The 25,832-nt window shown below is 45.3% G+C and overlaps 2 protein-coding genes across 8 annotated transcripts; both read left to right on the top strand.

Annotated features, from left to right (window-relative positions):
- Positions 1–3,355: 3,355 nt before the first annotated feature.
- On the top strand, positions 3,356–7,778 carry LOC113571942 (DOMON domain-containing protein FRRS1L). 2 transcript variants are annotated; one of them, XM_027001171.2, is made up of 5 exons: positions 3,356–3,815; positions 5,000–5,084; positions 5,345–5,435; positions 5,806–6,052; positions 6,910–7,778. In XM_027001171.2, the coding sequence occupies exons 1-5, from the start codon at positions 3,611–3,613 to the stop codon at positions 7,080–7,082; spliced, it is 801 nt and encodes a 266-aa protein (XP_026856972.1). In that variant the 5' UTR covers positions 3,356–3,610; the 3' UTR covers positions 7,083–7,778. The 2 variants fall into 2 exon arrangements, with proteins under 2 accessions (XP_026856972.1, XP_026856971.1); XM_027001170.2 differs by having other exon boundaries at positions 3,373–3,815; positions 5,297–5,435.
- Positions 7,779–7,873: 95 nt separating this feature from the next.
- On the top strand, positions 7,874–25,341 carry tmem245 (transmembrane protein 245). 6 transcript variants are annotated; one of them, XM_027001142.2, is made up of 18 exons: positions 7,874–10,153; positions 11,100–11,217; positions 12,798–12,893; positions 13,112–13,231; positions 13,403–13,600; positions 13,850–14,019; positions 15,068–15,091; positions 16,764–16,868; positions 17,732–17,814; positions 18,015–18,105; positions 18,357–18,455; positions 18,618–18,749; positions 18,830–18,952; positions 19,055–19,200; positions 19,868–19,968; positions 23,173–23,347; positions 23,916–24,110; positions 24,582–25,341. In XM_027001142.2, exons 1-18 carry the CDS (start codon positions 9,557–9,559, stop codon positions 24,625–24,627), a joined length of 2,619 nt encoding a protein of 872 aa, XP_026856943.2. In that variant the 5' UTR covers positions 7,874–9,556; the 3' UTR covers positions 24,628–25,341. The 6 variants fall into 6 exon arrangements, with proteins under 6 accessions (XP_026856943.2, XP_026856941.2, XP_035381988.1 ...); XM_027001140.2 differs by having other exon boundaries at positions 17,997–18,105; XM_035526095.1 differs by lacking the exon at positions 24,582–25,341 and adding an exon at positions 24,178–24,236 and having other exon boundaries at positions 17,997–18,105.
- The last annotated feature ends 491 nt before the right edge of the window (positions 25,342–25,832 follow it).

Below are 25,832 nucleotides of genomic sequence, written 5' to 3'. Positions count from 1 at the left end.
CAGATAGTCCCATTTTCTTTATATCTTTTAATACAATTTTGAACTCCACTTTAGATATCTAATCTTCTCAGAAATAACCAGAAAAATAAACTGCTTGTATCTGAATCCACTCTGAAGAGCCCATCATAATCAGCCATCTCACCCACAAATTCAATCTGTGGACATTTGTGCCAGTCAAAATAGCTCTGACTTAAACCTGTGATGGTGCTGTGTATGATTCACCTCCTTCTTGCTCCTCTCTGCAGCTTCCTGCTGAACCGGTGCACCAATAAATATGGGTCATAATGAACAACAAACTACATCATATCATACCTAAGCCTGATTGGTCACGTTCCTCTGAATCCAGTGAATAGGGTATGGTGGATTGGTTGGGATCCTGTTATAAGAAACACTTCACCTGCCATTTAAGCCCAGGCATTTGAAGCCCACATGCACAACTTTCACCTGTTGTAATAACAAAAAAACAAAAAGAATTGGTGAACATGGCACATCATCATCTCACATCAGCCATATTAGATATGTTTGTATGTTTGTAATAAACACAACACAAACAGTAAATTCCTCTGCTGAGCAACTATTTCATTCAGTCACGTGTCAGCTGTACTACTCACTAGCTACAGATCACAATTAAGGACCAAACTGTACCTAGAGCTACTTGTCTTGACCAAACTGTACCTAGAGCTACTTGTCTTGACCAAACTGTACCTAGAGCTACTTGACATTGTACTTACTGATACCTGTATATACTGTCTCTATTTCAGTCATAATGAACAAAGTTAACCCTGCCAAGAGAGTGAATGTGATATCTAGCTAGTTAGCTAATTAGCAATCATACCTAGATTCATAGTAGCTAGTTAGCAAACACTGTTAAAAGATTTGTGTTAATTACCTATCTTAAGATACCTGGATTCATGCTAATTATCTAAAATACATGGATATGTGCTAATTAGCTAAAATACCTGGATTTGTGGAGATGATGCCCGAGAAAAGCTGTCTCCTAGCTGCTGCAACAGCTCTATACACTCTTAAAAAATCAGGAAAATGTTGGAATGAGTTTGATCTTCACCTGACATGATCCAAAGTGCACTTCAAGATTGGACTACTGCAATGCCTTACTGTCTGGCTGCACCATTACATGCCTAAACAAGCTCCAGCTAGTTCAAAACGCAGCAGACCGAGTTCTCACTAGAACTAGAGCATTTGATCACATCACTCCTATCTTAGCTACTTCACTTTGGCTCCCAGTCAAATTTGGTATTGATTATAATATATTTCTAATGGCCTACCATGCACTGAATGGTCTTGCCCAACAGTACCTTAGAGAACTTGTGCATTACGACCCACCATGTCTGCTTAGATCAAAAGGTGCAGACACTTTACTAGTACTAGTACTAGGAACCATTTTCCTGTAAATGTTCGAGACCCAGATACAGTCTCTATTTTTAAGGCTAGGCTGAAAATCTGTACAGTCAGGATTTTTATTAATTACTTCCCAGCTTAGGTAAAGGTGTGGATCTGGGGGTCCATGGGCTTTGAGGGTTATGCTAAACTGGGATGTTATGATGATGTCATTTCACCTCTCTTTTGGCACTCAAGTTTGTTGACTGAGATCGATGGAGTGCTGATGTTCCAGGGCGCCTTCATGTCTGTGATTCCTTCTGGCTCTTTCCTTTTAGCTGTGCTGCCGTGGCTAGATCTGCCAGAGTCCAACTTTGCACGTTATGGTTCCATAATTTGCACACCCTCGTACCTGGACATGCCTTATAACCTATTCTCTCATTTTGCCGAGGTTCACCTACCCCTGATGTCATGATGTTACTGAGCCTCTACCTGTCTCAGCTGCCATGGCTACTCCCGCCACCCCCTGCTGCCCCCCTGCTGTTACTTACCACAACTCCACCCCATTTCCATCTCCATTGCCATTGATGGGTATTCTTGTGCGGGATGGATTTTGGACACATGCACACCATTGGGACAAGACTAGGACTAGAAAACCAGACTAGACATTAATTGCTTATTTGTTCATTTTATTATTATTGATTTATTTTCTCTTAAAATTGTTACTATTGTGGTGACTGTTGTTGGCCAGAGGAGGATGCCCCCCACCCCTTGAATCTTGGTTCTTCTCAAGGTTTCTTCCTCATGCTTGGATCTGATTTGATTTGAACTCTCTATGTCCTTTGGATTTCAACTCTTGAGAACCAGGTTAAGCAGTGATACTCATTTAATTTTTAATTACATCATACCACGTCACATAATTTGTTAAGATCTTTTTTTTTTCATTTTTAATTAAAAAAAACAACAACATTTTTTTGAAAAATGTATAAATTGTTGCTGTGTTTCCTTTATAGTACCCTTAATTCTTAAAAACAATTTTGATAATTTTTTAACATTTGGACACAATACTAAAATATTTTTTAATTTGGAGTATCTTTGTCAAAATGCGAAAATGCACATGCATAACTGAAACCAAAGTACTATTGTCCATATATACAATTTCTTTTAGAAGTAAACATGCATTTAAATATAGTTACTTACTACCACAGCACTATGTTCCATTTTAATGTGTCCTTGTATGTTCTGTAAAATGTTGAGATGACAAAACATTTGCAATTTCTGTACAGTATTCCTGGTACTTCATGTTCAGGTCTGATATGCGATCAACAGCAAGGCTGATGGACTCCAGTTTCTGCTGACTGAGATTTATTTGAAGTGGCTCAACAATCACACTGGGGACCTGCTCATCATCTGTAGATGACAATGACTGAATGCCGTGCTGCCCCAGAAGTACCTCCAGATTTTGTGGGCTGCAGGGATTGTCACCAAAGACATTGTTAATGGCTGTGATGTTTACACCCATACGTGCGAGCATCCCTTCTGCCCAGATTTGTGTTGGTGTTTGATGTTTTCTGTATGCAAGGCGTGGTGATTCCATCCTTCTCTGAGGTTTTCCAGTCTGTCTTGAATCTCAGGAATAAAAACTATATGAAGAGAACGTTTGCGTGTGTCGTCGGTTTAATTCAAAGGTCGCAAATTATATTAAGGCCAGACTTGCAGTGATGGCAATAAACAAACTACTGAAGGAAAATGAAAACACTTTATTACATCCGACACGTGGTGTCCAGTTATTGGATCCGAATAAAGGCAATCTCAGTGCATTCAGATAGAGAGGGTTGGGAATAATTGTGTATTGTGTAACATTCTGTGTAACAAAATGTACATCGCGAGCCATTCCGTATTAGATAATTGATCAGCGTACATCTGTTTTCAAATAATATGTTTCGTCAAATTTCCCACGGGGCTTTATTTGTTCTGGCATAATAACGTCGGCTATGTTACAAATCCCTCTGTGAGCGGATTGGTACAGCCGTATTCAGGACTTAGCAGCCAGTCAAACCTTCCCTTCGAATCGCTTGCACTGCGCAATCTCGACGAAACAACGCATCGCATAACCTCGTTACTATCGAAATGCTTTGCATAAACATGGCTTAACTGGTTCACGATGTTTGCGATGCGAGGTACAGTCTATCGTTACGCTTTGGAGTGAGACCCAAAGCGCGTATGCTTTTTCCTTCATTTGTTATGTAAATCGTATCAGACAAGCCTCGCCATGTTCCTACTGTCGCCGCTTCTGTCTCTTTCTCTGCTGCTGGACCCGAGTCTGTGCCTGGCGGTCGCAGCCAGTCCTACCGACGACAATGCTCTGCGGAGCGGCCACGGAGACCACGGAGAGCCGGGACACAAAGAACACCATAAGGATTCGTACAGCACTTTTGCTTCCGAATTCCTCGAGTCCAGATACCTTTCCGATGAAGGTAGGATGTAAACATGGTCTAGCAATGTTATGGCACCACGTACAACTGACCCCTTGGTGATAAATGGAGGATACAAAAAAATTGATATTACCGATTTTTAGATTTTGTTTTGTTAATAAAACGGTGTTATTAGTATATTTTCTGTTTGGGCCTCCCCCGACCAATGGAAGTGACGCCATCTGCTAGCCTTGGTTGGCTAACAGATGCCTCTTTTTCGAAGCGCGTCTTTCAGTTAGCACCTTGGTCAGCACCCCGCGATGCTGCGACACTCACATCCAGTCAGCCCCGCCCCCTTAAGGCTCCTTCTAGGCGGCTATACCTTGGCTTAAGTCACATTTTGTGATGTTTAAATCCACGTTTTGTACAGAAATGTTTGATTTGTTAAATACAAACATTGATTCTTTATATCTTTTTTTAACCTTTATTTTTACTCAGTATGCAAGGTTTTCAGCCATTCTTTGCTTTTTATGTTGAGTCTTGTTGAGTTACGTTGAGTCTTGTTTTATGTTGAGTCTTCGGTAAGTGGGGTTGCCATGGAGTGAACCTTGCATTTTGTCACCCTAAAAGACCTTCCATAGCTACTTTAGTATTGTGTTTTGAATCCCTGTCCTGTTGCAAGGTGACGTGTGAAACATGCAGTTGGGAGGCACGTGATTTTATCTGAGCAGTTAAAGATGCTTCCACACCCTTCAGAGCAGACTCGCTGCTATCAGAACCAAAATGAACTAGTGACGCAATGGCCAAAAACAACCAAGGAACTGGCTGTTCAGCTGTTTATGATGCCCTATATTAGGACTCTAATTATAAAGGGGGAATATGGGTCATTCATGTTCTGTACTTTAATTTCATAGTTAACATTTGATTTCATATCTAACCTGCTGGAATGTAAAGCCAAAACTACAAAAATTGCATCACTGTGCAAACATTTACAAACTGCATATCTATGAAAACATCACTGCTGGCCTTTCCATATTTTGTGGGTGTAAAATCACAGAAATCTAAAGCTGTTTACTTACCCACATACAAAAATAAATAGATCTTGTTTAGATTTTAGGATATGTGGACAACATATTGCAGGTGCAATTATTGTTATTATTTAATGTCTGTTCCCATTTACTTGTAATAATTTCTTCGCTTTCAAAAGTAATTAAAGTGTGTGTTGGCCTTTGGATTGTGTTGCCTAGGTTACCCTTTTCCGACTGCACCCCCCGTTGACCCTTTCGCCCGCATCAAAGTGAGTGACTGTGGAATAACCAAGGGCTGTGTCAGGTGAGTTTCGGGACGCCTGATATCCTGACATGCTGAGTATTATCATATTCATCTCAGGTACCTCGTTCTTGACTAAACTGGCCAGTGCCAGTACAACTCTGTGAATGCAAAGGTTTTTACAGCGAAATTACAGTGAATATGAATGAATTGGTATAGTTAGATGTGAGCACACCTGGACAGCTGAAGTCCTGCCTCTTTGTGTGTCTGTGTAGGTATGGAAAGCCAGGCTGTGATGCGGAGTCATGTGACTACTTCCTCAGTTACAGACGCATTGGTACCGATGTGGAGTTCGAGATGAGCGCTGACACTGATGGATGGGTCGCTGTTGGTTTCTCCTCTGACAAAAAAATGGTAATTATAATAAAGAGAAACTGATATTGGACACTGTTAGTTGGCTGACTGATGGAAACCTGAATATGATAATTGTGTAATAATACAATTAGTAAAAATACGATTACTCTAAAAAGGCACTTTTAATATTTAAATGGAGCAAGTAAAGTGTTTTTCCGTTTGGGTGGAGTGTCCTTGTTCTCTTAATGGGGTAGTCCAGTTAACCAGTTGTGTATTCTACAGCTGTTGGCTATTCATAAAACAGAGGACATAAACACACGCAGGCAGGCGCACTCACACACACACACACACACACACACACACACACAAACAAACACACACTCACATTAAAGAAATGTTAATATGCTGAGAATTCTTTGGCCTGTCCCAGGGAGGGGATGATGTCATGGGCTGTGTCCATGACGATAACGGCCGTGTAAGGATCCATCATTTCTATAATGTGGGGCAGTGGGCCAAGGACATCAAGCGCAACCCTGCGCGGGACGAGGAGGGCATGTTTGATAACAACCGGGTCACCTGCCGCTTCAAACGCCCACTCCATGTACCCCGCGAGGAGACTCTGGTGGACCTGCATCTCAGCTGGTACTACCTGTTTGCCTGGGGACCTGCTATACAGGGTACATTACACTTTGTGTGTTTGTGAATTTTCATAAAGTCATGAATAAGTAGGAAAATCAAAGACTACAGGAGTAACTTACCATATGCATTCTTATCTCAAAAACTAGCTACATTCTTCTCATTGTCAAGTTTACATACTGAGCCTGAATTAAAATATCTGAAGAATACATAGTTATTAATGGTTACCTTGCCAAATTAACCTATTTTTCTTGGGTTCACATTGGACGTCTGGCTCATGTAATGTTGTTACCCAACCTTTGCGAATAGCTGAACGCCGACAATGTGAAAGCAACAGATATTCAGTCAAGACGTCTAGTTTCAAAGCACAGCAAATACAGCGAGCTCACCAATTCTCCAAACTTACATAGTGCAGCTTTATGGCTGGGGTTAGGGTTAGAATTGAACTTAGAAGGTTTTTACTGCATATAGGTAGGTATGTATTTATAATACATACATGTATAATCCTGTGTCCTGAAAACAAATATGTGCTTGCGTGAGTGCTCATGTATGAGGGAGCGACAGAGTGAGACACATAAGCCCAGATGTATAAACATTGTGGCCGTCTACACAATTGACAGCTAAAAAGCCATAACCAGTCGTGAGGTGTTAAAGGCCACCTGGGGCCGCCATTGTTATAGTTGAACGTCAGTTCACCTACTCAAGCCTCGTGTTCTGTCGGTCTCCACTGTTACTGTTCATGAGAGCCAGAGCAGGCATCAGCAGGATTTCGCATAAGCAAAGCTAGCACAGTAACTGTAAAAATACTGATGACTGCCCTGGGACACGGTTATGCTGACACATGGTCAACACATGGCTACTGCCTGGGGTAACTTTCCTGTGCCTGCTTTCTCCTCAGGTTCCATCACAAGGCACGACATCGACACGCCGCCAGTGTCCGATCACATGATCAGCATTTACAAATACGAGGACATTTTCATGCCAGCCACGGCCTACCAAACCTTCTCCTCTCCTCTCTGCCTCCTCCTCATCGTGGCCCTCACCTTCTACCTGCTCATGGGCACCCCATAACCATGGCAACCTGCCGCCACGAGCTAGGGCGAGCTGCTATCTGCCCTATGCTCTGGCCCCAAACCTCCCACCCCCAGGTCACTGTGGCAATGAGCAGGGGTTCCACATTATACACAGGCAGCAATAATACACCTGAGAATATCCATTGCTGTTTTGTGGTTTACAGTGTATGAAAATGACTAGACTAGATAATCAGATGCAGCAAACTATTCTTATGTGGTGGGGTACAGATTAGGAAATTGGCATTATGGATACTACCCATATTTGCTAATCCAGTGTATATTACTATAAAATCAGTTTAGGAGGCCCTAGAGATAACATGCCTTATATGTTAAAGCAATGCACGCAGGATGGCTGTAGTTTTGTCACTGTTTTTTTGCCAGGTGCATCTGCTTCCGGTATTGTTCCATACTGATATGGCATGTCAAATCCAGTGCCGCCACAAGTAACCGTCTGGGGTACCAGCTTGACACGGCTCTGTTTCTGAACATACACTGCGTGGTAATGCAGTCGGTCCGCTACCCAGCGTGTGTGGCAGTAAACACTCAGCAGCGGATCACAAGGGGCAGATAGTAGACTGTGTGTTGTACATTGTAACAAGACTGAAAAGGACCATGCTGAAAGGAACATAGTGCATGGTTGTGTTCGACAAACAGCTTTAGACGACTGCAAACTGACACCTGTGATTCGGATAGGCATAGTATGCAAATGACGGTGAACCCCTTGAACACATTCATACACACAAGGGCACTCTTCAGGGTTGCAGCGTGAGCATTAGCAGCAAAAGGCAGCCGCTTCTGAGCTGGCCCACCTAACTCTTGCCCCTCCCACTTTATTTCCCTACTGCCACCACAACTCCACTCCCCGCCCACCTCACTCCCCTCTCTACCCACCTTACTCCCCTCTCTACCCAACTCACTCTACTCTCTGCCCACCTCACTCCCCTCTCTACCCACCTTACTCCCCTCTCTACCCAACTCACTCTACTCTCTGCCCACCTCACTCCCCTCTCTACCCACCTTACTCCCCTCTCTACCCAACTCACTCTACTCTCTGCCCACCTCACTCCCCTCTCTACCCACCTTACTCCCCTCTCTACCCAACTCACTCTACTCTCTACCCACCTCACTCCCCTCTCTACCCACCTTACTCCCCTCTCTACCCAACTCACTCCCCTCTCCAGCCCACCTCACTCCCCTCTCTACCCAACTTACTCCCTTCTCTACCCACCTCACTCTCCTCTCTACCTACCTCACTCCCCTCTCTACCCCACCTCACTCCCCTCTCCACCACACCTCACTTCTATCTCACCACTCCTGAGTTCTAGAACTAGTTGAAATGGCTCCAGGAGAGACCGGTGTGGACTCTCTTATTCCCCTGGTGTTCCTGTCCAACACCAACACCCTTCAACCCTCGACATGTTTATAGTATTATTTCTGTTCCATGCGTGCACCCTACTAATGAAATATGTCTGACAAAAATATTTTTCTCTTTACACTATTGTTATTATGTCACCACCATATTTAAGGGCGGAAATTGCCTGACTGATATTGAATTATATCTGTGTTCGCAGTTGACATCTTATTATTCAAGAATGTAGCACTCTGATTCACTGTGTTTATGGTGTTTTGCGCCACAAAGTGACTTTATTATTAACACACACGTGGTTACATTAACATGCATGTTTGTTATAAATGTAAATGCAATTGTGGTGTAGCACATATGACAGATCATGCAAAACGTCCTCAGTGCAGTGAAGGACTGTGAGGCGGAGTCATGAGATGTGTACTGCAGCCACTCGCCCTCAGTCTCCAGCTAGCAGTAGACACTTCTCGTGTGTTCTTACCGGTCACCTGGTGTTATCTACAAAGAACAAGAAAGCCAGCGCATCTCAGTTACACACATACACACACACACACACACACACAACTTGCACATAATCATATAAACCTGCTGACACCTTTGGGGTACGTTTCTTTTGCCTTGTTAAGTAGCCTATACAAATACAGGAATTTAAATCCTGTTTGAATAAGTTTATTGATGTAATGGGTGTGAGCCAGGAATAGGCGCTTCTTCCTCGCGCTGCCGATTTGGTCAGATCCGTTATCACAGTAAGGTAGATATGAATGGCTAATAAAACATTTCATTCAAAAGTATTATTATCCTAATAACAGGCCTTTTTACACTGCATGCGTAAATTCAACACCGCTGGCTAAGCTGCGTCGACAAACGTCACACGGTCACATGACCGCGACAACGAAAACACGGACATGCTGGGCGGCGCGCGCGGCACGAGAGGTACTTTCCCGTAGCAAACGTCACGAGCCAGCTGGCGCGCTCGCGACGTAGCGCTACGCTTCCCAGCGTGCTGGACTTAAGCCGCGTCATTGCTTGCCGCCCCCGCCCCCGTACGTAGCTACACATGCACTGATTATTCCTCAGACTGTGCAGAAGCCCAGGAACAGCCGGCGATCATGGCCGACACGGAGGAGCCGAGTCTCGGCGAGGATCCGGCGACGCGCGGAGCCTCCAAGCCGGACTCCGAGCGCACTCCGCGGCCGCCGCAGACGGCCCAGCCCGCTGTCGGTGTGGTTAGCCACCTGCTCAGCCAGCAGTCCTCGCTGAAGTTCGACAAGAATATCAAACAGGCCTTTTACAACACGGGGGCTATGATCTTCGTGGCGATATGCTGCGGGGCGGCGGTGCTGGTCTACTTCATCCTGGAGGCCTTTCTGCGGCCGCTGCTGTGGGCGGTGTTGTGCGGAACTTTCTTGCACCCGTTTAAGCACTCTCTAGCCCGGCTGGGTCGCTCTTGGCTAGCGGGTCTTCAGGACAGCGGCACGCCGATCGTGGTGGGGACGATGCTGGTGCCGGTGTGGTGTGTAAACTACGGGGTGGAGACGCTGGGCGGGCTCGTGATGGAGCGGCTCCGCGTGCTGCTGCTGATCGGTGCCGGGGCGCCGACGCTCTACTTCCTCTACTTGTTCTGGAGCGTGATTGGCATGCAGGTGGTGCTCGGTCATCTCTGCGCTATCATATGCTGTGCCCTCGATTACTTCAACGCCTTCTGGGTGAGTGTGAGAGCATGAGACGAAGGGAGAAGGTGACGCACCTCTCAGTGCTCATTGTGTAGAAATGGACGTAGCTGGCTATGTAATTGGATATAGCTAGCGGACGCACACCGTCTGCAACGGACATCCCTGAACCCAATTATGGTTTCAAAATTCTCTCTTCTCTGTTTACTAAAATTTGTCCCTGATGTTGAATATGGCGTTGTTCCACGAGAGTGTGACATTTTCAGGACAACCTGATTATTAACCAAAACATCATATTTAATGGAACGTGTCACGAGTCCACAAAAAGCTGTATAACGATATATATGTAGCAGTTTGACATTGTATTGTATTTACATTTTGGGGATTTTGAATAGAATATAATGACATGCACAATAAATGACTCTTTGGTTTTTACATGTGGTGGAACCACTGTCATTAGAGGCAAACACCAGATGCTCTCTTTCTTTTCATGACATGAAAACTGTCGTTTACTACTGTTGTCACTGTCAGAGAAACGTTGTGAGACAAACCCCAAGCCTCCGGGCCCAATGCACTGAACTTCATGGCATTCAAACCAGCAGCTGAGCATGTGATGACGTGCTGCTTAAACAGCCTGAGAGCTGAACTGAGCTGCTCAGCCCTTCAGAGAACAGAGCTCATAGCTATCTTACACCAAAACGCGTGACGTCGTCTTGCAGATTGTCTACAGTGTGAACACGTTTCGCGTCCTTGCATAGCTGTGGGGTAGCCATCTGAGGAGAGGTTTTATAGTGAGAGTTGATGTGACACATACCTAAAACTGGATTTGTTATTGGTTCTCTGGCTGGTCCAAATCAGGTTAGCTGTGCACGCTTATGAAGGGCACTGACACTTCAGTAAACTGCTCTCGTAGTCACATGCCTCATTTCTTTCGTTCTTTTTTCTTTCTTTCTCTCTCTCCCCCTCTCCTTGTTTTCTCCAGGTTGGTACGTTGGTGGTCGGCTACGTGCTGGCTGTTGCACTGAAGTGGACCCCTGGCATGGAGGGCTATCTGCGGGCCATGTCTGTGCCAGTTTGGACCACCCTCATATTCTACCTGGGTAAGGCTGAGCTGGTTCTTGTTCTTCCTGGATAACAGAGGGCAGGCTGGGAAATTTGGCTGAGACTGCAACATTGGGCTTGAGTAGAACAGTATTTTGGCGGATCCAGATAGTCAGACTGGTGGACACACAAGTGACCAGTATACAGAACCACATACAGACTGGGGGCCACACAACTGATCCATATACAGACCCATATACAGACTGGGGGCCACACAGCTGACCCATATACAGACCCATATACAGACTGGGGGCCACACAGCTGACCCATATACAGACTGGGGGCCACACAGCTGACCCATATACAGACTGGGGGCCACACAGCTGACCCATATACAGACCCATATACAGACTGGGGGCCACACAGCTGACCCATATACAGACTGGGGGCCACACAGCTGACCCATATACAGACCCATATACAGACTGGGGGCCACACAGCTGACCCATATACAGACCCATATACAGACTGGGGGCCACACAGCTGACCCATATACAGACTGGGGGCCACACAGCTGACCCATATACAGACTGGGGGCCACACAGCTGATCCATATACAGACCCATATACAGACTGGGGGCCACACAGCTGATCCATATACAGACCCATATACAGACTGGGGGCCACACAGCTGACCCATATACAGACTGGGGGCAACACAGCTGACCCATATACAGACTGGGGGCCACACAGCTGACCCATATACAGACTGGGGGCCACACAGCTGACCCATATACAGACTGGGGGCCACACAGCTGACCCATATACAGACTGGGGGCCACACAGCTGATCCATATACAGACCCATATACAGACTGGGGGCCACACAGCTGATCCATATACAGACCCACATACAGACTGGGACACACACAGTTGACCTGGGCTTTCAACAGCCCAGTTTTTCATCCATACCTTACACACATACATACTCACTCCTTGTCATTATCTTTTCACACTCTCGTATGAGTTATAAAAAATTCAGCGTGCATGTGTTTTTATGGGTGTGTGTGTGTGTGTGTGTGTGTGTGTGTGTGTGTGTGTGTGTGTGTGTGTGTGTGTGTGTGTGTGTGTGTGTGTGTGGCAGCAGGATTGTTGCTATGTCACTACTAACTAAACGGCTTTCCAATTAGATCTGAGTGGTGTTATGTTGAGTTTCTAGGTGCTTTGACAGTTTCCTGTGCTTGGATAGCATGTCTGTGTGTGTCTGCATGTGGAATATAATTGAACTTGTCACTGTGGACTTTAGCCAAAAAGGTCTTTGTGTTGACCTTTTGTCCTACGAACAGTATTACAGCTGCTCACACAGTCTTCATCTCCTTCTCACCCGCATGAGACACACACCCACTGGTGACGTTTTCTGAAAAGTAGTATTAAGAGCTGTTATCAAATTAACAGTAATTAATCAAAATCAGTAAAAAAAAAATATATTAAGACAGCTAACAGGCTATTAAGACTTCAGCAAGATATTAGGAAAAGATGTGTGCGTGTTTGGCAAAAAGGTGCAATTACCTTAATGCGTTTTAAAAGTAAAATTATTCTAGTAATTCTTTTTACATCTCTCCTTTCTCTATGTCTCTCAGTGTCTCTGACGGGGGCTTGGCGAGTGCCGGTGTTTGTAGTGGTGGTTGCTCTGCTGATAGTGGGCTCCCAGGAGAAAGCACCCGTACCAGGGAAGGGTGAGGAAAGCTACCACAGCAGACCCACACGTAGTGACCGTGTCCTCGTACTGGTGTCTGTCCAGCACCGACTCTCTTTCTATCCCTTATCTGCCCCCCCATGTCTCTCTGTATCTGTCTGTCAATGTCTCGCTTTCTCTTCCTGGCTGTCAATCTCTGTCTGCTCCTTTCTCTCTGTCTGTCTGACACTCTCACTCTCGCTCTCTCTCCATTTCCAGGTGAGCTGACGGGGCAGGTCCTTTCCTTTGCGGCTAACACTATCTACATGGCCATTTCCTGCAGTAACTTTCGCACTGCTGCTGCAGGAGAAGACAGTAGTAGCCCAGCACCATCGGAAGGTGAAGCATCACACACTCGCTCACTTGCACACCTGTCTGCAAATACACACATACGCACACACACATACACACACACACATACATCAACCAGCACCTCATAAATGGATAATGTGAGTGTTCTTTTATATAGTCATAGTGGTAATAAGCTTAATGGTACACTCCTCTGCACAGGCCCGAGTGGGGGTGGTCCATCCAGAAGGGTTAGTGGCATTTTCAGTGCTCCCCGTCGGCCTCGGCCGGAGCTCCAGGGGCTCCGGCACAAAGAGAAGGCCAGCGACATCTACTTTGTGCTGCTGGTGTGGGCCATAGTGCTTGTCCAGATCTGGCTCAACCTTTGGATCCTGCAGCTACTACCAATCCCTTTTGCTGGTAATTGTGTGTGTGTGTGTGTGTGTGTGTGTGTGTGTGTGTGTGTGTGTGTGTGTGTGTGTGTGTGTGTGTGTGTGTGTGTGTGTGTGTGTGTGTGTGTGTGCGCGCGCGCACTTTTGCGTGTGCGTGTGTGTATGTATTTGTATGTCTGAGCACGTTTGTATGTGTTTTCTCAGTAAAAGGTGTGTGCGTGCACGTGCATTCGTATACATGCATTCGTGTGTGTGTGTGTGTGTTTCCTTTTTACAGTGTGGGTAATTAAGAAGCTGGTGGTGCATTTTGGGGTGAAAGATTTCGCAGCAAGGACCCTGACAGCTTGGTGGGAGGTTCTAGAGAAGTTTGTCCGAGACAGACAGGATGCTTTGCTGCCTGGTCCAATCAAAGGGCTCGCAAAATTTTTACTTCGGGTCGATACCAAGGTAACACCTTCAGTGAATCCACCCCCAGAGAGTCATCATCACAATCTGCTGAAAAAGCCTTTTGCAAAACATGCTTCACTATGGAAATCGTCACTGCACACACACACAGTTTCTGGTTGTAATAAGCAACTAGATATCAGTTTTGCTAATCAGCTGGTCGTCTTAAATCTTGTAAGTGAAAACTACAGCAAGACCTGTCCATATATGGTAAAAAAAAAAAGAACACTCTCTGTGTTGCAAGTCAGAGGATTAATTTAGATATACATGTTTGCTTGTCACTGTGAGCCTGTGTCATGACAACCGTAATAACAGCTTCAGATGATGATACGAGCAGTTTCTCAGTTTTATTTAGAATGTTCTTTAAGTTTCTTCAGGTGTGAGCTGTGCTCTCCTGCTCCTGAGCAGTCAGTGAGGGTCCTGCCACTCAGGGCTGTGACTAGCCTAGGTTCTCTTTACAGGCCACTCTGGGTTGAGGGTCAAAGGTTATCTTCTCTAGTTCTCCAAGGGCTTTAAGGGCACACATTTGTTCACTGTGAACACAAGAGCAGCTGCAGACAATCCAGCGTCCCTCCACTGAACCACATCTCAGTCAAGCATTGTCTTATACACCAAGCCATAACATAGATGTGTTCAAAGGAAGTAAATCGTAAGACATTTTGACCTCGTTTTAGTACAACCTCATACCACTTTTACACCAGCGACCCCTTCAAAACCTGACTGTTGGGCCAAACTGGCATCCCGCGTTAATCCCGCTTTAGTCCCATGTTAATTCCAGGATGAAAACCTAGTGTAAAAGAGGGTATTGGAGCAGGTCATGGTCATCACGTGGTCAAAACCTAATGTGTTATGGTTTGTGTTTTAGTTTCATTTCAACCTACCTTTTCACATCTTGACTTGTTAGTTTTATCCAGTGAGAATCCGTAATTTCCACCAGCCAGTCCCGTCCTGTTCTCTTGTTGCACGGAAACCCTGTTGGTGTTTGCTGCTTCCCTGCATTCTTATTGGTTGTTTCTAATAATGGTTTGTATCTCTGTCTCCCTCCTCGAAGCTCTGGCATTGGCTTAACAAGCAGGTAAATGACTTGTGCTAGCAACAGACTGGAGGAAAGAAAGATGGATAGAAAGAGTGAAAGAGTGATAGTGTGTGCACCCTTTAGAAGCTTGGATTGATGCTTTTTTTTTTTTTTTTTTACCCCTCCATCTACCATCATCCCTCCAGCTTTCTGTTCCTGGCTTCCTGGCTCCCGCCACGTCTGTTTTACCCCAGCAACTCGCTTTTGGTGTGTGCGGCACTTTTGACCTGTGGATGAGAGCGAATGCCTCTTCAGTCACGTCGACACGCAACCGTTTGACCCCTCCGCCACGTGAAAGAAGTCAACCAGGCGTGTGAGGCTTCGTACTCATCCACAGCTGTAGATAAACTGTATGGCTTCAGCGTGTATGAGCTGCATGGAGAGAAAGCCAGTGGGTGGGCGGGGCTGGGAGCGGGGACAGATGATGGAGGTGGGGGACTGGGGGTGTGCCCGGGGGTGGAGTTGTTTCTTGCTATTTTGGGGTTGGATAGATGATTAAGAGTGTTTGGATCTGTCACGTGTGTTTGAAGAACATATGTGAGCTGTGCTCACTCAGGGGATAAAACAGGATTCACAGAAGACCAGTTAGAACACCCAGGACAATATTTTGGCTACTATCAGAGTAGTCTTTTGAATTTTGGAATTTTTCCAAAATATGTCAAACAGAAGGTTTATACTTGAAGCTTACATTTAGTTTTTGTAATAATTTACCGATAAATGTTTTCAGGATATGTGTTCAGTAAAGCTACCCTTCCGCTGTATTCGACTTCTACACCACCTACCAACCCATGTCTGTTACATTAGTTTTAGTAAGAGAGCCTTTACAGAACCTCAACTATGCATGACCAGCATGGATAAAACAAGTGGGACCAGTCACACACCAGTTGAGAAACACACACACACACAAGCATGATCCTATGGGATTAGTCTATCAGCACTGCTAACCCCCTCAGAGGACATGGCATTTCCGCCAGTGAACACACACTCACGCGGGAGGAACAGACGTTGGTGCTCTCTCATTTTTAATATCTGTCATCATTCACTTGCATGTTACTTAAACCCGCTGAGCTCCCACAGGCACTAGTGCGGTTGTTTGCTAACGGTTTCCCTCAACAGGAACACACCCAAAAAAATGTCCATTTACTAATCCAGCATTGACCCACGCCGTGCCGTAGCAAACCATGCTAATGCCGCGGTAACCAGCCATCTGGTTGAACGGGCCACGGGAACAGGAGAAATCTGCCCAGTGAGCTGCAGCACTTCCTGTTTATATAACCTTCGTGGTAGCGGGCGAACGTATCAGCGTCTGCTGGTCAGCAGAGTTCTGGGAAAGAAATTGATCACATATATAAAGCACAGCCGATCCCAACACCTAGCACGAGGGTCACACGTTGGTTTTGGCTAAGTGGACAGACTCTGAGAAACTAGCAAAGGTGTGTGTTAAAACCGCAGGGTGAACCAGCTGGTCTCCAGGGTTGGGGGTTTAGGGGCTGGTTACTGGACCAGACTGTTGACCGGAGTTTCCAGGGTCCAAGATGGTTGTCGCTTGCCCAAGTTATTCCCCGTGGCTGAGCAAGAGGATGGGGGAGCAGCTTTCTCTCTGTGTTCACCCCCACTGTTTGACCATGAATATGCGCTGAACGTTAATCTCTCCTCCTCGCCCCCTCCTCAGATGATCGTGTGGTTGGAGAGATCTCTGGATAAGCTAATCAGCATCTTCATCATTTTCCTGCTGGTCACAGGAACCCTGCTGATGGCTCTCCTGCTCACCGCGATGGTAACGCAGGACACTCCTAAGACACAAATGCAGCAAGTGCCACTTAAAACGACACACTGCACCCCCGAAGGCCATTTACCTCGTCTGTCGTACACAAACAACGTTTTTATATCCTCCCCACATCCATTATCTGTGGCCTTCAGTTAATGTTTGGGCTACAGATGGCGAAACCAAAGTGGCGTGTATGCTGCAGGCTGGCAACTAGCAGGGCATACTTCTCAAAGTTCATCTTACAGAAGCCATGCGCATATCATTTCCCTTTCTGGCTAGGGTTTAGAGATGGAGTTGGCTGACTGGTGAACGACTGTGAGGTTTTCATCCGAGGGTGGCCTTGGAAAAGGCTTTTCAGTTAGGAGCGCCACAATGTCTCTCACTTGTAGTTGCCATTTGAAGTTAGCTGGTTAAGGCAGCTACAGACTGCATAGGTGATGTTTTTACTAAGAATTCCATAGCCCCTTCCTCACAACACTGAGAATAGCCAGGCCGATACAGGCCTGCCCTAAAACTGCCCCAAGTTTTCCTATTGCATTATAGAACCCTTCAAACTATCACCAGAAGGGGTATGTAGGCAGGTACGCAGCAGTGAGTCCCTCAGTCACACTAATGAACAGCCTTGATTAAGTCCACTCTCGGACAGATATATGCATCCCGTAGTAACCAAGACGATGAACATTTTTAAATTTGACATTATTTATGCATTTAATTTTTTTTTGCCTGTCCACTTTTGTTAACCCTTCTGTGAAGGGTTAGAAGGGCCTGAGTGCACATCACTGCTGTAACTGACACCAGCCCACCTCCACCCTGCTGGCACTCTACACGTGGAGGGCAACATCATGTGCAATATCTTTATGCCCCTTTTTCAGGTGCACCATGAAAGTGCCCATATCATAGAGGTCACTAGCAACCTGATCAACGAGACCCTAGCCAACCACCCTGAGTGGGCCAAGTAAGACACACACACACACACACACACACACACACACACACACACACACACAACCAGAACAACAAGACCCAAGCCAGCTACACGCATACTACACACAAGCAATCACACATGCATGTGTACTCGCACTGTAAGTTGTTAGTTTACGTCACAAAGTTTAGTCATTTGACCTGTCAACTTTTCAGTGTCCGTGTGTGTTGTAGTTGGCTTCCCGAGGCTCGTGTGGTTCAACGGGCTCTAAACTCTGCTGCCACAAATGTTTACCAGCATGGGAGAGAATGGATAACTCAAAAGGTACTACAGGTCTGAGCAAATGTTGAAGCAGGTTATTCATGGCCACCAGGTGGTGCTGTGTTGCTGAGCCACTAAGTATTGGACATTTTTCAAAAGCCACGCAAAGTGATATGGTCTAGCCGTAAAAAGTCTTTGAATTCATGCAGAGTAATGTCATTTAAGCCATAACCGTATGCCTGAATGTGCACATGATGAACAGTGCCGTGCGTGCGTGCGTGCGTGCGTGCGTGTGTGTGTGTGTGTGTGTGTAGCTTCATAAGATGCTTGGTGATAAGGTGAACAACACAGCCGTGATAGAGAAGCAGGTTCTGGAGCTGTGGGACAGGCTTTACCACTCTTGGTTTATTAAGGTAACGTACACAGTCTCTAGCTACATCCTCCTCTCGCTCTCTCTCATATTCGCTCCTCTCTGTCCATCCTTCAGGTGTCTGGGATTACGGAAGCCTGTTCACTGTGGTCTGTTTTGAGTGGTATTCTTGCTTGTCATTGGTTTTCTCTTGGCTGTGTCACAGAACGTGTCATACAGTGGGCGTCACCGTGGACAGAAGCTCCACCTCCAGAGACAGCATGGCTGGTTGGGTGACATCCTGGAGTGGCAAGACATTGCCTCCTTCCTGCAGGAGAACATAGAAACATTGCTCTCCGTAAGTGTAGCTGTGTGAGCGCGCATGTGCGTCTCTGACTCTCTCCGTGTGATGGATTAATGAGACTAGTGCATTTGTAGATTGTGGAGTCTCTCTGGGTGGTGATGAGTCGGAACGTTGGCTTGCTCATCTCCACGACAACCACTTTGCTCACAGTGCTCTTCCACAGTGGTACTGCCCTGCTCAACTTTGCCCTGTCACTGGTAAACACACGCACAAGCACACACAGGCATGTGCACATATACAATCACAGACATGCAGACGTGTGTGTGTGTGTGTGTGTGTGTGTGTGTGTGTGTGTGTGGGTGATTTTCCTGACCACCCTGTTCTACTTGTTGAGCTCCAGTGGTGAGTACTATAAGCCTGTGAAGTGGGTGATCAGTCTGACCCCCCTATCCCAGCCTGGACCCTCCTCCCATATCATCGGTCAGTCTGTGGAAGAGGCCATCAGGTGCTCGCAGTTTACATACTCGCTCGTTCTCTCTTACTCTCACTCACACACACACACACACACGTTTCACTGCTTTACAAAATTTAGGTCCACTGCTGTGTGTGTGTGTGTGTGTGTGTGTGTGTGTGTGTGTGTGTGTGTGTGTGTGTGTGTGTGTGTGTGTGTGTGTGTGTGTGTGTGTGTGTGTGTGTGTGGGTGTGGCTGGCTGGCTGGCTGGCTTTTTTTTGTGTGTATGGTCAGCAGTAGTGGTTCCATGTGAACTAGCCCAGATGACTAACCCATTTCATAAAAACAGCAAACAGCATTAGAGTGACAACATAATATGCTCCTCCCCCCCCTCTCTTTCATGTCAAGTTGGGTAAGTGAATTCAGCCAGCGGTAAATTTTTCCAGCTGGTGTCTGAAGGGTTGGGCTCAGATGTTTTGGCTGACTTTAAATGGTTAAATTTATGTGGAAGACTTGAGCTCAGTTTCTAACAAATGATTGCCATGATGGATCTGAGAGAAGTGGGTTGGATGTAAAGGGGAGAGAGGCCATTGCAGGTGGCTGCTAGGTTACTAATGACTTCATGTTTCTTCTAGAAAAATCTAAAACCCAAAATAAATTTTAAAAATTGTAAAAAAAAAAAAAAAATTTAAAAATTTAAAGTTGTCTTTCTTTCTCTCAGGGGTGTGTTTGATGCGTCCCTTAAGATGGCAGGCTTTTATGGCCTCTACACCTGGCTCACACATACTATCTTTGGCATCAACATCGTCTTCATCCCCTCAGGTGAGACACACACACACACACACACACACACACACACACAAAAAAAAAAAAAAAAAAAAAAATATATATATATATATATATATATATATATATATATATATATATATACACACAAGCTTCCTATTTATAGCAGCATGGGGCTGTGTTTGTTGTATGTCTGTGGCACATAGCCTCTGTTTGCTCTGGCATATGGGAATCATCTGGCAGTACAGGCATGTAGGAGACTCGCTAAATCTGCCACACACACACACACTCTCTCTCTCTCTGTTGTGTTTAATTTAATTTAGTAAGCTTTACAGGCGTGACCGTGTTCATTTACAGTATTGCCAAAGCAGTGTTAAAGTACCACATGAATGACCTTCTCCAATATTAATGAAATAAAGGACTATGTTAATAATAATTAACATAAGAACTGCAGTTGTCATGAAAGAATTCTTGAAGTCAAGATTAGGAAAGTAAAGAAGTATAAAAAGGAAAATAAATGAGAGGAGGACAAAAACAAATATCTAAATACATAAAGGTGTTTACACACAGGGCAGTATTTGTGTGGTGGTGTTTGGGTGGGCTACTTACTGACCCTTATTCATATTTGTCACTATTAGATCTCTCTCTCTCTCCCTCAGTTCAATTCAATTTCACTTCAGCAGTGCACTTGGCATGACAAATATTCACAATATTATGATGTCTACTGCTACCTCTATAAATAATAATAATAGTAGTAATAAAGATGTAGATTAAACTGTGAGTGTTTGCTCATGAGTCTCTGTGTCCCTGATATCTGATATGTTTAGATGAGCTCTCTCTCGAGCTGTCTCTGTCTGTCTGTCTCTCTCGAGCTGTCTCTGTCTGTCTGTCTGTCTGTCTCTCTCGAGCTGTCTGTCTCTCTCTCTCTGTCTCTGTCCCCCACCTCTCTCTCTTTTTTCCACCCCCACACTTCAATCTTGTTCTGAAACTATCTTGCTTAGAAATCCCGCACGCATGCCTATGCACACATACAAAATTTCATTCAACATTTATTTAAAGTCTTCTTCATTTGAATGGCCATTTCATTTTATATTGCCAGTGCCGAGAATCAAAGGATTATTATTATTATTCTAGTTAAAATAAATGTTATAAAATATTATTATATATCCTGTGTGATACTACAGTGAGGATAATGTAGTGACCAAAAGCAGAAAAAGTGCTAGTATTGGCACCAGCAGCAGAAATGGGAAAACCATTGTGGTAAAGTGCAGAGTAGCTGGCTCAGCACACAGCTGTAGAGGCTCAGCTGTGAAGCACGGACATTGGACACCTGTGGGACTTCAACAGGAGTAGTGAATGAGGCACAGGTGCAGGAGATTACCAATAAACCAGTGATTGTGAACGGGGGAGTGGTCGTGAAGTGTGACTGGTTCTTTGGCTGATTAATGACTGGGCCGTGACCGTTATAACTTTTATAGTGTTATAAAGTGGAACATAAATACACATACACACACATATACAGTTATGTGCAAAATGATAGCAGTCTAACACCACTAATGTATTTAATGATTTTGGCAGAAAAGATAATACAACATGGGGAATAAATTCATGACTAGGTATAACCGAGTAATGGGCAACCAACAGAATCAACAGTCATAACATGCACGCTGCTAATTGGGTGTAATTGACTCATTTAATGAAAGGGGTGTGTTCAAATTAATAGCAGTGTGGAGTTCAATTAGTGAGGTCATTCATTCTATGAAGAAACAGGTGTCAATTATGGCCCTTATTTAAAGAAGGAGGGCAGCAACTGTTGTAGCTGCTGGTTTTAACCCTTGCTCAGTGAGTCAAATGGGTTGTTCCAGACATTGTACTGAAGGAGAAAGAACTTTGATCAAGAAGTTGATTGGAGAGGGGAAAACATAAAGAAGTGCAGGAAATAATTGGCTGTTCAGCTAAGATGATCTCAAATGCTTTAAAATGGCAAACAAAACCCATAAACACGTAGTAGGAAAAGAAATACTACCATCCGCGTAGATCATAAAATAACAAGAATGGCAGTAGCCAGGGAAGGTCTTCAGTTACCTGTGAGTACTGCAACAATCAGAAGACTCCTACGTGAAGACAAGCTATTTGCAAGAAACCCTCATAAAGTACCATTGCTGAAAAAAAAGACGTGTTGAAAAGATTACAGTTTGCCAAAGAACACATTGACTGGCCTAAAGAGAAGTGGTGCAACATTCTATGGACCGATGAGGGCAAGATTGTTCTTATTGGGTCTAAAGGCCACGGACAGTTTGTGAGACGACCCATAAACACTGAATTCAAGCCACAGTACACTGAATACTAAAACATGGAGGTGCAAGCATAATAGTTTGGGGATGTTTCTCATACTTTGGAGTCAGACCCATTTATCGCATACCAGGTACCATGGACCAGTTTGAATATATCAAAATACTGGAAGAGGTCATGTTGCCTTATGCTGAAGAAGAAATGCCCTTGAAATGGGTGTTTCAGCAGGACAATGACCCCAAACACACCAGCAAGCGGGCAACATCCTGGTTTCAGACCAACAAGATTGATGTTATGAAGTGGCCAGCCCAATCCCCAGACCTCAATCCGATTGAGAATTTGTGGACTGACCTCAAAAATGCTGTTTTTGATGCAAAACCCAAGAATGCAGAATAACTTTGGAATGTCCCGTCATCTTGGGCTGGAATATCTGTTTGCAGGTGTCAGATGTTAGTTGAGTCCATGTCACACAGATGTAAAGCAGAAATAAAGGTTAATCAACTAAATATTAGTTCAGTGATCAACAGAAAAGCTAAATCTGTAAACAACTTTTAGTTTATACTGTAAATATTCAAGTTGGTAAACGAAAATGACACTGCTATTTTTTAACGGCCCATTATTCTTTTTTTTCCTTCATTTTCAGTATAAAAATTGATATTTCGTTCATGTTTTCATTTGGAATTGAATGTGCAGTGCTCCCAGTGCCTTTGTGTATATGAACATAAATAGTATTATGAGGATTGAGCTTTTTCTCAGTTGTTTTAAACACTGATATTTTGCACATAACTGTACATACATGAAAAGTTAAAAGAGAGGAACCACTGCACTCCAGCATCGGCTACGCAAACTGCTCGCCTCCACAAGGCTGCGGTCCACTGCACTTCGTGGAGCAATGGATCACATCTATTTCTTCTTTTGGTGTGTGTGTGTGTGTGTGTGCGTGCGTAGCCATGGCAGCTATCCTGGGCGCGGTGCCATTCTTGGGGACGTACTGGGCTGCGCTGCCTGCTGTTCTGGACCTGTGGCTGGCGCAGGGAGAGGGAGCCAAAGCCCTGCTGCTCCTGCTCGGTCATCTGCTGCCTACGTACTTCGTCGACACCGCCATCTACTCGGATATATCCGGGTATGGGGGGGGGGGGGGAGACAGAGTCTCCAGGAGTATAATAATTACACACTCTAACGTGTTAGACCACTCAACTATAGGGGACCTGTGGACTCTGGAGCAATGAGGCTTAGGTGCGTTTAAGGATCATCACTGTAATTAGTAGAAAATAGCACATTAATGTGTCTAGTATCAATATGAAAAAATGGCCCCTAAACCCCTAATTAAGTCTATTTATACTGTGTGTGTGTGTGTGTGTGTGTGTGTACACATTTTATTTTCTTAGAGGATATACGGCTGTGTCCTTTTCTGACTGATTAGCTCTCTCTGCTTTGGCAGATGTGTGAATGTTTAATGAGATTAACTAAGTCTAGACAGGGAATACCTCATGACGGAGACCAAGGACACTGTAACACTCCTACCCAACAGGGACACTGTTAGACAATCAAACAAAAATGTGTGTGTGTGAAGACGCGTGTTCCTTCTGTTCTAATGACACAGCAAGATGTATCTGAGTATTCAGTGGTGCTTCTGGGTTGGGTATGTTCTTCCTCTGGGCTGAGGCGTTCAGTGTTTGTTCTGTGCACAGGGGGGGTCACCCCTATCTGACCGGCCTGGCGGTGGCGGGTGGAGCGTACTACCTGGGCCTGGAGGGGGCCATCATAGGCCCCATCCTCCTCTGCATCCTGGTGGTAGCATCCAACATCTACAGTGCCATGTTAATGAGTCCCAGCAGCAGCCAGCCAACACCTGTACAGAGCAGCTTCCCCCAACACCTGGGCAGGTAACACACGCACACCCCTACACACCCTGATCCCAGTACAGAGCAGCTTCCCCCAACACCTGGGCAGGTAACACACGCACACCCCTACACACCCTGATCCCAGTACAGAGCAGCTTCCCCCAACACCTGGGCAGGTAACACACGCACACCCCGACACACCCTGATCCCAGTACAGAGCAGCTTCCCCCAACACCTGGGCAGGTAACACACGCACACCCCTACACACCCTGATCCCAGTACAGAGCAGCTTCCCCCAACACCTGGGCAGGTAACACACGCACACCCCTACACACCCTGATCCCAGTACAGAGCAGCTTCCCCCAACACCTGGGCAGGTAACACACGCACACCCCTACACACCCTGATCCCAGTACAGAGCAGCTTCCCCCAACACCTGGGCAGGTAACACCCATGCGTGCACACGAATATGAGTCCTTTCTTCTATTGCCCCCGGGGCAAACCTGTGTCCAGGCCCTTTCTGGAGTCCCCTGTACTGCTGAAGAGAGGAGGGGAGTGAAGTGAAAGACTTGTGCTGTGATCCACCTGCTCTGCTGCCCCTTCGTCCTGCCTCCTCACGCGGGCCTGCGCGTGGGGTCTCCCTGGTAGCTTGGCAGGGGCAAAGACTCCGCCTCTGCCGTCCCAGCCGCAGGACTGTTTGGCTCCAGATTCAGAACTTAACTTAAACTGCCGCGGTACTCTCACAACAACGAGCTGCCATGGCTGCCGATAAAGTGGCACTACCATTCCGTGAGGGCATATTTGCTTATGAGCTGTGCCGCGTTCACTAAAGTCAGCGCGCTATAAGCGTGTTATTATTTACAGAGCTAACACACGAGAGCAAAGTTCCGTCAGCACTGGCGTGGACAACAGGAAAGTTTAACACTCCGACGCTAAGGTAACTAACCTAGCACGCTACAGCTGGCTTGCAGGTTTGGGTTTACACAAATAACTAACACGGCAGTGTTGAGATCAGAGTACGTTTTTGCTATTTAGTTGTGTGGCGGTTGTTTTTTGTTCGTTAGCTGAATTAGTGTTCACAGAGTATAGCTTAATAACTTAATGATTGACTGATATGCCATGAACAACATTGTGGGCGCGTACTCATCCATTAATTATACTTATACGTTTTGCTACTTAGAAGTTAAACGTTCATTTGTTCACCATGTTTGGTACATGTTTGGAAATCCTGTGGTTTTAATCCATATTGAGGATTTTTTTTTTTTTTTTTTTTTTTTTTTTTTTTTAACTGACGTTTAACTGAAATCTAAAATCTCTTCCTTTTGGTGTTGAATTTTGAATGTGAGACTCCTATGCATTTTGCCATAGTTTCTGCTCTTAAAAAAACAGCAAAACAAACATGTAAATATCTAGTTAACTAAGGAAGCATAATGTTGTGTAGCTGCACTTTGTGTATATGTGAGTTCACATTTGCCTTATTCACGTGGTACTTCATTGACCCCTGCGACTATGCTAACACCTCTACACTGAGGAGTGTGTCACAGAAAGTGTAAGATCTCCTCACAAGAAGAACTCCTCTAAGAATTCTTCACTGCTCATTCTCACACACACAAACAAACAAACAAACAAACAAAAACCTCATATTGTTTCTTTCTTTCTCATGCAGCTTTGGTATTTTCTGCTCCATTTCATAAGCCCCCTGCTGATGGAAATGCTCCCTTTGACTGACATGAGGTGCTCGCCATGTGCAGAGGCCAGGGTTCT

This window comes from Electrophorus electricus, chromosome 5 (assembly GCF_013358815.1).
Source record: "Electrophorus electricus isolate fEleEle1 chromosome 5, fEleEle1.pri, whole genome shotgun sequence".
Taxonomy (NCBI): domain Eukaryota; kingdom Metazoa; phylum Chordata; class Actinopteri; order Gymnotiformes; family Gymnotidae; genus Electrophorus; species Electrophorus electricus.
The sequence above is the reverse complement of the archived record's forward strand: the minus strand, read 5'-3'. Positions and strand labels throughout refer to the sequence as shown.